Source organism: Syngnathus acus, chromosome 22 (assembly GCF_901709675.1).
Source record: "Syngnathus acus chromosome 22, fSynAcu1.2, whole genome shotgun sequence".
Taxonomy (NCBI): domain Eukaryota; kingdom Metazoa; phylum Chordata; class Actinopteri; order Syngnathiformes; family Syngnathidae; genus Syngnathus; species Syngnathus acus.
In genome coordinates this window covers 6,805,643-6,817,771 of record NC_051106.1, presented here as the reverse complement: position 1 = coordinate 6,817,771, position 12,129 = coordinate 6,805,643, and the positions used below count along the sequence as shown (strand labels likewise).

Here is a 12,129-nt window from a genome sequence, read left to right as displayed (position 1 = left end):
GCACACACACCAGACAAATATTACATTGGCGCTCCCTCTCCTCTCTCTTGTGATTATATTCTCTCCCTGTCTTTGTCTCCTCTCTACTCTTTCTTCAATCTCATTTTCTCCTGCGTCAACACAACGCTATCAGCGTGTTTGGACAGCTTTGGCATCTCCGCCGGCCTGTGACGACGGAGAAGGACAAACTTGAGCTTTCGGGAACTTTGCCGCGTTTTCACTCCCGAATGACTCGCGCCAAGGAGAGTCAGGGGGGCGGGCGGCAGCTGTCGCTAGCGCCGGGCTCGCCGTGCTAATAATAACGCCACCCCGCGAGCTAAGCTAGGGGCCCCTGCGTCATCTCGACTCGACCCCCGGTGTCCGGTTACAATGAAGAGTGAGGATTAGACCAGGTTATGGATTAGGGAAAGCTATTTTACCCTTGGAAGGACAAATACGTGCACTCGGGAGTTGACCCAACTCTTGGAAGTGACTGGACATGAAGCTTCTGGAGTCATGTGAGGTCCAGAAATCTGGCAAGTGGTCACTGGCACTCAGACGTCATGGTTCGGCTAATTTTAACCGCACAGTATGTATGTACGGGTGTGGATAGATTTGGATGACATTTGGTGTGTAGTTTCATCATGGCCCAAGGACAAATTGATTAAGGACTTGGATCAAGGTCAAGATTCAGATGGTTTTGGTTGGACCTCACCTAACTGAAATTCTATTTTGGTGAAAGTGCAGCTTCAATGTGACCCAAATGAAAAAAAATATTTGGTGAGTGGTTTCAGACAAACAGAATCACTTAAGATTTCAGTGATACAAAACAGGTCCACTTTTTCCACCCGAATCCAAAATCCCCTTCAGCTGAGATAATAAAGTCTTATCAGCAACAGATATCATGTGCTGTTAGGAAGTAGAGCATGAAGCTAAGGTCTGAAAAGTGGAGGAAGTCTGCACACTGAATGGGAAACCTTTCCTCGGGCATGTTCGGCCACCCGCAGCCCAGAAACGCTCATCGTGACCCCCCCCTACGGAAAAAAAAAAGAGGTCACAGAATTTTAGCTCAAGCGTCCTGATTCGTATGCTAACTTAGCTTGCTGTCGCGAATGATTGGAACCATTTGCGTCAGTGCTCTTTCCAGTCTGCGGTTTCGGACCGATCACGCATCGATGCGTCTGGCGGCCCCAACAAACCTCATTGGTTGCTCGTTTCAATCTGGTTACTTGCATGAGCGACCACAACTTGCTGATGTCGTTTGGCGCTGTTTGACGTGTGTGTACGTGTGTGTGCAGGCATGTATGTCAAAGAGCGTGCATGCTCATTGTCCCTTTTCCAGTCGGCCACCTTTTCCTAATGAGCCGCACCGGCTTCCGCGAGAGGTCGAAATGGACACAGTTTAGCATGTAATGCCCATTAGCGGCTGTGATGTAACTTAATGGAGCCATCAGACTACCCGGGCCCTTTAAGTGAATCGCACCGGAGGCAGTAGCTGGACATTATGGCTTTTGTGACATTGAACGTTAGCTAAAAGCAAAAAAAGTGACTTCAACATGTGAACCCGCTTGCTTTTTTTCTGAAGTCGACATGTCCACGTTGTCTCCTTTAGTGACTATCACCAGGCCTGATTTCAAAACCAAATGTTTTCAGCCGGTAGTAGATAGAAAAAAATGTACGTGTGTGTGTGTGTGTGTGCCCGTCTTAAATATCTTTTTGGAAATTTCCACTGACATTGTACAAGTAGAAAAGTGATGTCAAATGTAATTCTTAAGACGCAAGGTCGTAGCGTGTGGAGTTAAAGGGAAAGTCTCAAAGAAACTGCTGATTTTATGAGCGCAACATTGTCCTGGAATGCTGAGGGCCGTCATTCCGGACGGTCTTTCCCCGGCATGTTGCGACAGATTCCGACTCCAGCTGGCTGCGTTGAAGAATGAGTGCAGTTGGACAGCATAACATAGCAAAAGAATAGCGGATGGGATTATAGTCGAGGAAGGAAGTTAAATCACAATGTCATGATCTGGCCAACTGAATGTAAATAAACTTTTTAATGAACCTTTTGCATTGATATTCTGACAGTGATAAGGCTTTCATTCGGTTATTGCATAGCTACACAACATTATAAAAAGCATACATTCATGTCCATCAAGGTTAAAATGCGAATTGGAAATGTGAATGGTTTGAATTATGCAGGATTATACTCCATAGTCTCTACTTTGCTGCAGTGTTCTGTTGTCTTAATACCCTTAGTCTCCTCTTCTAGCAATAATTGCGCCTTTGAAGATCATTTTAAAAATGACAAAAATGCAACTTACCCTGTTGCAGTAGCTCAGCTGTGGACACTGCAGCATGAGACTCCACAGTCTCCACTTTTGGGTTTGTTCTATCCACAATCTCATCTTGGATCAAATGTATTAAATAGGCGATCCTATAAGCAGTGAGTCCTATTTTGAAGTGGAAACCTAGATTACATCAAACCAAGCCGAGCTGGTGGAAAAGTGTCAGCCCCGACGACCTCCTCCACCCCCACCCCACCCTCTCGGTCACCTTCAATTAATCATGCAGGACTCATAGGTGGGCACCATATACTTGATGTTGATGAAGGCGTCCTCTCCGCCGTAACGCTCCAACACCTCCAGGGTCTCCTGAATGAGGTCACCAACGTTCTCTCTCTTCTGCTGGCTGTAGTCGATGCCGTCTCCGGAGTTGACTGCGAGACACGAGAGACACACACTAAAATGCAGGCCTGACATTTTGCGTTTTTGTGTTGGCTTTTCGATCGCTCGGTGTGAAAGAGATTTTGGATTAAAATCTGTATTTTCACTCCTCGTCTCACAACTATGCCACCATCCTCTTTGCTCTTTTATTACATTGGCCTGCTTGGATTGTTTTGATGCTATTTCGGATCGCGCTAACTAGCAGGGTGCCTGCAATTCAAACGCACACACACAACTACACCAACGCGTGTGAGTCGGGGAGTTGAACGCTGGCCCTTGCTTCATAATACGTGGCCACGAGTTACTCGGGGAGCAAGAAAAAGTGCTCTGTTGCCAAGGAGGTGGGGTGGGCTGAAGCATAGTTAAAGTCAAACACGTCAGTGAGGATTTACGTGGCCATCCAGAGTCAAAAGCCGTGCGGTTTCATGTTCCCTCCTCAGCAAAGTCTAATTAGGAGCTGCTCATTTTTCCATATAACAGGTGTTTTTCATCCAGGCCTGCTCTTTCGACTCGCTTGGGAGCGATATCACTTTTACGACAACAAAAAAGAGAGATTAGCATGGAAAAGATACTTTTTGATTGCAATGAATGAGACGTCAGTGGTTCTTTTGTTTTGAGGTCCGGCCGGCACAGTGGTTTGTGAGCATGGCATTTGACTATGTTGATAAGGCCAGTGTGTGTGTGTGTGTTGAAAAAATAGTTGAGAGTTGGATAAGCTGGATACCTCTGGAATGTTTTTCGATAACAAGTTCCCTCAGCGCACTGGAACTCTGTTGTATGTTTAACTACCGTGTGTGTGTGTGTGCGTGCGTGCGTGCGTGTGTCCCAGGGGAGGGCCGTTTCCTCGCCATGTTGTGATTGGCTGGAAGCAGAGTATCGTGTTTCTGCCCAGCCCACAAACGCTGTCGACGAGTCGGCACAACTTTGAGCTCAAGGGCTACATCTGATATTTAAATTATGTGAAACAAAAGTAGATAAGATTTTTTTTAAACGTTGTTTATTTTATGATAAATATTGAAGAACAAAATGAGCAAATATAACGATAAATATAATAATAAATGTCATTATTTAAAAAAAAAAGAAAAGAATAGAATTTTTTTTTAAATTATGAGTCAGAATATTTACGTCCTCAGCCTGGTTAAAAACGTTTTTGTCCGCACATCTTATGCAGCGGCTTGCGCGTTGTTAGCGTCCACACGGCTAACGGCCACTAACTGGGTGTAGGTGTGCTCCTCTCTGCAGGCGGCCTCATTAAACTCCTCCGCCGTTGACTCCTGGCAGACACCACAACGTCCATTTGGGAGCCATTGACACAGCACAGTAGAAAACGGGGGAAAAGGCCTGTCGTTTTTGTTTAGATGACATCCCAAAACAAAACTCTAAATAGCCCCTATCACATATGGATTTTTGACGTCTATAGCCGTCAATGGCAGCGAATGAGTCTTACCGTGCTACTTTGAAATGTATGTCAGCGAACATGTAAAACGGTGATCCGTTCTAATCTTAATAAAATCTCCCCCCATATGACACAAGGAAATTATCTTGACAGGAGTCCTCTGAGGAAGAGAAACCGGTCGATGGCGACGAGCAAGAAGAATCCCCCGCTCGGTGACATTTGCGGCGCAAAAGCACTCGTTTTGTTTTCCTCTTTTGGGATAATCCCCGGGATTCCCGCGTCTTTAGCGCGTCGATGCCAGAGGAAGCTTTCGCGTGACATTTGCTTGTTTATTTCATTCCATCGACAAGACGCATCAAAGGAAATGTCTTTGGGAATGGACGAAAGCAAAACACCGTTTGTGTGTGTGGTTTTCTCGACATGGGTTCCTATCTAAATATTGATAACCCTATTGATTATTTTTTTGGGCCCCAAGTACTAGCGCTGATGCAATGTTGTGGTGGCCTCCATCATCAAAGTTGCCCATCCCTGCTCTCCTGCTGAGTTTGTTAGTCATGTGCACTCAGGTGACACACACACCGCACAGGATTTAGCGAGTTCAGCTCCAAATTCCCGAGCCGATTCAACGCGGTGTCAGCCAAGCGGCCCATTGTTCCTAATCAACTTAGCCTCGACTGTGGAAGTTGCGGGTGAAAGCAGCTTAGGGTGGAGGCCTCCTCGCACAATAGCGTCTTTGATGCCGACTGCCTCGTGCATTTTTGCTCGGGGTACGGTCTCGGAATAGAGGAATGCAGATTGCGAGCGGACGGACTAGTCGGGAGTTCCAGGAATACTCTGAGCGTGAGGCGGGTTGGCCGAGGAACAGTACTTGTGTTCTTATCGCCAAAAAACACAGCGATAACTCAGCATGTCTGCGCATTGCTCAAGTCGTGCTGCTAATAATTTTTTTTTTTTTTTTTAAATCAACGCTTCATCTATCATGCAACTTTGACTATTTATTGGAGAATGAATGTTTTTATTATTACCATTACTATTTTTCTCCTGATTTTTAATTAGATGGGAATTAAAAAATTATTTTTATTCAATCCAATTAATCAATACATTGAGAAAATAATCGACAGATTGCAGCTCTACAATTACTTGACCGTATTGAGGATCTTCCAATTTCCTTCCCGATTTTCTTAAGAATATTTACAAATTTTCAAGTGATCTAATGTTCTGGTTCTTGTTCTAGTTGTGATGGGGGGTTGACGGTAGCAATGGAGGGCACATGTGTTCAACAGCAGGCGTCTAATTAAAAGCGCCTCACAGTTGGGGAGCAGGTCGACCTTCCATACACACATAATCCGCCGTTGCATCCATGTATACGTGTGATATATGGAATACAACCTTTTTCATGTAATACGAGAGTCATATTCATTTTGGTGTATTATATTAGCCACCATGCCTGTCCTTTTATTTGGGACGTTGTTATCGGTAGGAACTAAAAACAACGAAAGGTTTTGAGTGTGTGGACAAACAAGATCAGGCTGCTACGCTCCCATCGATCGGCCTCCTGCAGGCCCGCTCGTCCACATGGCTACAGGAGAATTGAATTCCAATTCCACGTTTCCAACTGTTGCGGATTCCCAAACTACGAGGAAGAAAGACGACCTCCAGAATGTACAAACTCATATTGTAGATTCAAAACTACATCGCTACATCCATAGCTAGCTAAATAGCTAGCTACATAAATAATTCTGTCTATTTTAGAGTCCATTTTGCCGTTGATTAATGTAAAAACAATACACATCAAATCTTTCCCACTGTGTGTCAGCGTCCGGGAGGTTGCATTCTTTTGTCAGCGCTGTCAGGTGTGAGTCAATGCCGTCAGATGCGATCTCATTACGCCAGTTTACCTCAAGGTTAGCAGTGGGCTGCGAGCGAAGCACAAAATCAATTGGCGCACCGGGGGGGGACAGACGCTAAAGGCCTTGCGCTGTCTTGCCATTCGCACATGAGCCAAACAAACAATGGGCGTGCTAAAATGTTAGCGTGCAAACTTTTATAGGAGGAGAAAAAATAAATAAACAAAAAAACATTTACGGACACTCTGATTCAAATTTTCCGTTGACCATGCTAATGTTCCGGCATTGGCCCACGCCAACCATGACCACTTTTTGCACATCATTGTGAAGAGAGACACGTGGTGAAGAAAAGAAGAAATGCAGAGAATGGGATGAATGTTTTTCCAAAAGGAGTGGGAAGTGGGCCTCAAATGACACCTGTAAAGAAATGCAGAAAACAGATGGCCCTAACAGAAGTCAGAAAATGGAGTCCAAGGCGCTCGTTGTGATGGCGGCGGTGTGCGTCTAGCCAGACAATCACGCTGCGCTGTGCTCTTCTTGGAAAAACTGACCGAGGAAAACAAAGAGGAGCGGGAGGAGTGACGCAAACCTGTTGGACGGATGATTGAAAGTGATGCAGGCTTTTGACTCAAATTGGAGCGCTGACGAAGATGGACGTCCTCACGATTCTTTTCAAACTCGTGCAAGTAACAAGATGGTGTGATCATCAAAACAGCGAGATGCGCTTATTTAACTACTTAGGCTCCCCCAAAATTACATTGGAGTTGGGGTTAGGGTATGATTCGGATTAGACGATTTTGGTTAGAGTACATTTACGGTTAAGGTTAAATGACTTTTCTTGGAAGTGAAGCCCACATTTGAGTGTCCTCCCATTTCTTTTCAAAGTCATCCCAACATCAAAGTAAGGTGCACCGCTTTCGTTCCTCACTTCCAAAACGATGTCATTACTGCACATTCTATCTTTCTCTCTCACTCACACACACACACACACACACACACTGTTGTGACCATTGGCAGAGATGGGCCTTGTGCCCAGCTAATAAAATCACTTGAGTCTTCATAACCACTTTAGCCTTGGAGGCTAGCGTCAGTGCATGTGCACACACACTTACACACACACACGCAGCCCATCCCTTCCATTAGCCTAATGAAGTGGCCGTAAGATGGATGAAATGACAACAAAGCTACCAATCACCATTTCACCCCACCCCAAAAAAAAAACCTTCCTCTAAAAGCCCCCACCCCATCCAGGACTCTGCACCAAATGGGCAATGACTATTCCAGCCGCACGCCGCTGCCCCCACCCTTCAAAAAGACTTTTATTGGTCTGCTTATTTATCCTTGTAATGCAATTGGCTGGAGTGGATGCCTATGGATGCGCAGGGCTACTAAATCTTAGCAGGCGGACGAGGAAAGGCGCAAGAGAGAGCGGCGTTACGACAACTTGTGCTCAACAATGACAAAGACACCCAGAGAGACTCTGTCTGCATTCACATGAGGTGTGCGCACAAGCAAATCAATTGGAATGGAATTTATTTGCCATCATTTGTCATTGGAATAATTACAAGTCTCCCAGGAGGGATTTCTTGAGTGGCAATTGTGTCGTTTCAGATGCTCGTTCATGTGGAACTGTCCGAGGCAAGAAACCATTTTGAGACATTTTTTCAATGTTTGTAAGCATAATAATAATATTAAAAGCAATCATATGAGTCCAGACTGGCTGCTGTTCAGAGGTCATTCTTATTTAAGACCACGTCGGTGTCAGTCCGCCCTGCCGAGGAACACAAGAGTGTTTACGGCTGCAAGGACAGGCGTCCATAAATAGTCCGTGTGTTTTACAGGCGGCGGCACGGCCCGAGGGCCCGTCAAGGTTTACGAGAACCCGAAGCCTTTAAAAGAAGGGTGTTTAAGTGTGCCATTTACATAAAGAAGGCCGGCATGTGCGTTGTGGAGCTCAAATGGCAGGACAAAAGCGAATACTGTCGTCATGTTGTCTCTTTTGTTGTTGTTGTTGTTTGGATTAGCACAGAATTTAGTTTGTAATAAAATAGTTACATTTTATTGTTGATGTTGGACAATAATTTTGGGCATTTGGGTACAACATTTATTTATTTACCTTCATTTGTTTATCATTTTAGATGACATTAAAAACGTATGATAATGTTTGATGGGTTTGGTTGAAAATAAAATGTATTTCGTTATTTTATTGCTTTTGATTGACGCTGACAGATTTTATAACTTAACAGCTCTCAGACCTGTGAAATGCCAATTATGCAGCGATATAGCTCAGCTTACATAAATGTGCAACACTCAACAGCAGTTAAACCTAATATAAAAATGTATTTGCACTACGTTTATCATTTTTATGAACAAGGGACTTTGATTTGGATCTTATGTGCTTATTAGGAATGTCACGCAAAGGAGAGTGTGCTGGTGGGGGGGGGTTTGCAATGTGCTGGTGCAGCAGTAGCATTTGTTGTTAGTCAGACACAAACACACACACACTCACACACACACGTGCACACATGCTGTCAGCAGACATCCGGCGTCACACGTACTGACTCATTATCGGCCGGAGGAAAGAAAATGACAACAGAGGCCGGCATCAAGGAGAGAGGAAGCAAGTGAAGGGGATGCCAGGGATTGACGACGAAAAGGATGCAATCAGCGTCAGTGACTGGATGCGTAATTAAGAAGAAAAACAAAAAGCCCAGTGATGTCAGAAAGGGCAGCCGATAGGAGAGATTGTAGGCGGATTGAAAGTGAGCATTATCAGCGTAGCTTATTTTTGATACAGCTGTCGTATTGGATCTCATAAGATATCCAGATGTATCCCAAACCTTGGCCAGAAAGAATATAAATCATAAACTCCTACATTGGAACATTTACTCAAGCGACCAAATTCCACCAGTGGTACACAAAACTACAATTAAAACAGAGTGACACAAATAACTATGAGCAGCTTCTTTTTTGTGTGTGACGCAAACCGTGTCCTATTTCTGCCACTTCCTGCGACAAGAAAGCGCAAACAATCGAGGCTGGTTTTGAAATTACCACCTGGTGAGCGGAGCATGGACAAATTTAGAACATACGCCAACAAATTCACCGCCCAGAGTGGGAGGCAAATCTGAAAATTCCATTCGCCAAAGAGATGCTTCCAGTATTTTGGGATTCTTAGTTCCTTATCATTTGCGGTATTATCTCGCCGTGTGACAGAAGTCGGAGTAGATGAAGGATGGTCTCACAGGCACGGACAGTTTTGCTTGGCTGCCAAACTGGGGCAGAGAGAGAGAGAGAGAGAGAGAAAATTGAGAGGCGGGGTAAAAAGCAGGTACGAGGAGGATGAACGCGGCAAAGTCTCGGCTCGCCGGAGGACACAATTTACGGCACCTGTTGACTTTGATTGATTAGGGCCAAAGGACGCCGCGTAATGGTGTGTGGTCAGACACTGAATGGAGTGATGGGATGGTCGCAAGCACACAAAATGGAGTGTGCCGAGGAGCAAAGGAGGGATTTGGGGGTCGGGGAGTCGAATGAATATAAAGTGAAGCCAGAGAGGACTAAAGACTTTCACATAATGGTCTCCCCCCAAAAAAGAAAATGTAGGCCAAAAATGTGTGCTTTGGCGCCGAGCTCAGTGAAGACTTTTCCGTGTACGCTTTCACACTAGCAAAGTCATATCACCCGGACCGGTGTCCCACTCCAGCGCTCCATCAAATGACTCTGCGAGTCATTTTTACTCATCTCTACTCCGAATCTTCTAGCAGGATGCTGCAAGGAATCTCCTCGAAAAATCACACACTAAATCATCTCCCCTCTGAGAAGACACCTTGGAAAAACCCTCTTACTGTTTGGGGTGAGGGTGGGGAGGGGAGGATGGTGGGTTTCATTTCCGATCCAAAGGGCGAGGGTGGGCGCACATCTGTGCTTTGAGAGGAAGCCTCACCAGGAAATCAGCATTCTTCTGGTGTTCAGGCTTTTGCGCATTTCTTGACAAAGTGGAGAAATTAGCAACAGTTTTGGAGGCCATAACAGTTTTGATGTTCTAATTGTATTTTTGACACTTTGGGATTGTTTTCTAGCCAGAAGTATTTAACGAAGACAATTCAGTGACTATTACATGATTTGGTTTGGTCATTCATCAAAGTATGTACCCTGAGATAACTGAAAAAACTGGACTCACGGAAATCTGTACACAGAGGAGAGAGAGAGTTCATGGAAAACTTTGGGGACATGATGAGAACTGGAGTCAGATGAGAAAAACAGGATATAAAGAAAAAAAACACATGAAGTATATCAGAATGGATGGGCAGAACTGAAGAACCTTGAAAAAATAATGTACACACACAAATAAAATAAAAAAAGAGAACCAAAGGAAATTAAAGAGACTCAGAGAAGAAAAAAAAACGGAATACCTAAAGAAAACCAGAGTATAAGGTTTAAATGGAGAAAACCGGAGTACCCCAGGGAAAGCTAACAACGTTAGCGAATGTCGCGTTCTCGCAAAACGGTCGCCAGGACCTGTTGCAAGTCAATCGAACGCGTTAAAAAGTTTCTTGCCACAAAAAAACAACAACACTTAACAACTCTAAAGCTCAACATTTGCGACCTTGAACGAACCTGAACGTGCATTTTGTTCCAAAGAAAAAATAGAAGATGCTAGCAAATTGTGTGTTGCTACAAATTGAAGCGTTTCTGGATTCATTTGGACACTGGCCTTCACTGTTGATGTCGGGATTTTTGGGGATTACGTAAGGTGTGTGCGTTACACTCGAGAAGAAATACATCAGATGTATTATTGAACCCTGCAAAGCTATTCCTCCCCTTCACTTTCCTGGGCTTTCAGTGCAATCAAGCCGAGACTTGAAAGGGACATAGCTCCTGCTTTTTCATTCTTGCTCTATGTTTTATTTGTTTTCCGGACGGATAAAGTTACAGAATCATCCAAGCCCGAAAATGACGGAACAGTGACTTTGGCATTCTTCAATTGGCTCATTTAAACCATCGCTCTTCCCTCACCGCTGTTGTTCCGTCGTGCGACAAATGGAGTGCGATGACACTTTTGGTGACCTCGCACAAATGATCGTCAACTTAATCCTCAGATGAAATACTTCACTTTGTTAAACGGCGCAGTTTAAACCCGAATAAAGTGAAGAATGAGTGCAGTGAAGAAAGAAGGAATTTTGTCTGAGCTCTGAGTCGCTTTTTCCAAGAGAGTGAAAAAATAGTACAAGGAGAAGAAATTGATGTTGTCATCAGTCGGATAATTTAGCTTTTCAGAATTGCAACGGAATCACTGGAGTCTGGGCTTGCTTCCAATTTTTACTCATCAGCCATGAGCAAGAAATGTAATTTTCTGTGCTATTATTATTGGATTTTGCTTCTTTGCCTCAGGTATTGTAAAAAAAAAAAGTTTAAAATTATAATCAGAAACAATGGCAAATGTTGACTTTGATGCAATGTAGAGAGGTTATTAAACTAGTAAATTAATAAACAATGGATTCATAAGATTCTTGAATCTGGCATTAAATTTACATTCTAAATTAAAAAAAAAAATCGATTTTCTAATTTTTCACCATATTCGCACATTGTCAGCATTCTTAAGTAAAATCGATGATGCTTCTCATCTTTTTAATGTATGATTATCTCCAGATGAGAAGAGTCTAAGAAGAGAAGCTGATGAGAAGATCATTCATATCAATTAATAATTAAAAAAAAAAAGCTTGATTGGTCGCCGTCCAATCCTGCCTGAATGTTCATTACCCGTGTGCTCTACATGTGGATTTTATGCCTTTGTGGCTTTCAGCGTCCGTTGAAAATCATTTTGATTTAAGAGAAGTGCTATAATGACACTCGCAGAAAGAAAGTGTCATATGTATGAAAAGTTATGCGCCAGATGTTTCCACAGGAAGTTGACTGTCGAGTAGAACCGGTTACTAATAAGTATAGCGACGGACGGACAAATGTTTCCGCTTGAATAAGAAACATCAAAAGATGTGAAGGCCAAACTCAGCCGCCAGAGACGAAAGGTGAAAAGAGCATCGTCTCCTGACTGCAGCCGAGGAAATTAGCAGCCCTAATATGAATCCCGCTCAACATGACTCATGTCTCTATCGCCGCCTTAGTGTCAGGCGTCCAATGGAGACAGGTAATGCAGTTGATCCCCCCAAAGATTGGATTCAAATATCGA

The 12,129-nt window shown here is 43.9% G+C and overlaps 1 protein-coding gene across 2 annotated transcripts in view; it reads right to left on the bottom strand.

The window, feature by feature from the left end:
* Window positions 1-2,008: 2,008 nt before the first annotated feature.
* pacrg (PARK2 co-regulated) overlaps window positions 2,009-12,129 on the bottom strand; it is a 111,007-nt gene continuing 100,886 nt past the window's right edge. For both annotated transcript variants that reach the window (XM_037242249.1, XM_037242248.1), the window contains one exon: window positions 2,009-2,689. In XM_037242249.1, coding sequence (XP_037098144.1) covers window positions 2,529-2,689 — 161 coding nt within the window. In that variant the 3' untranslated portion in view covers window positions 2,009-2,528. The remainder of the gene's footprint in view (window positions 2,690-12,129) is intronic.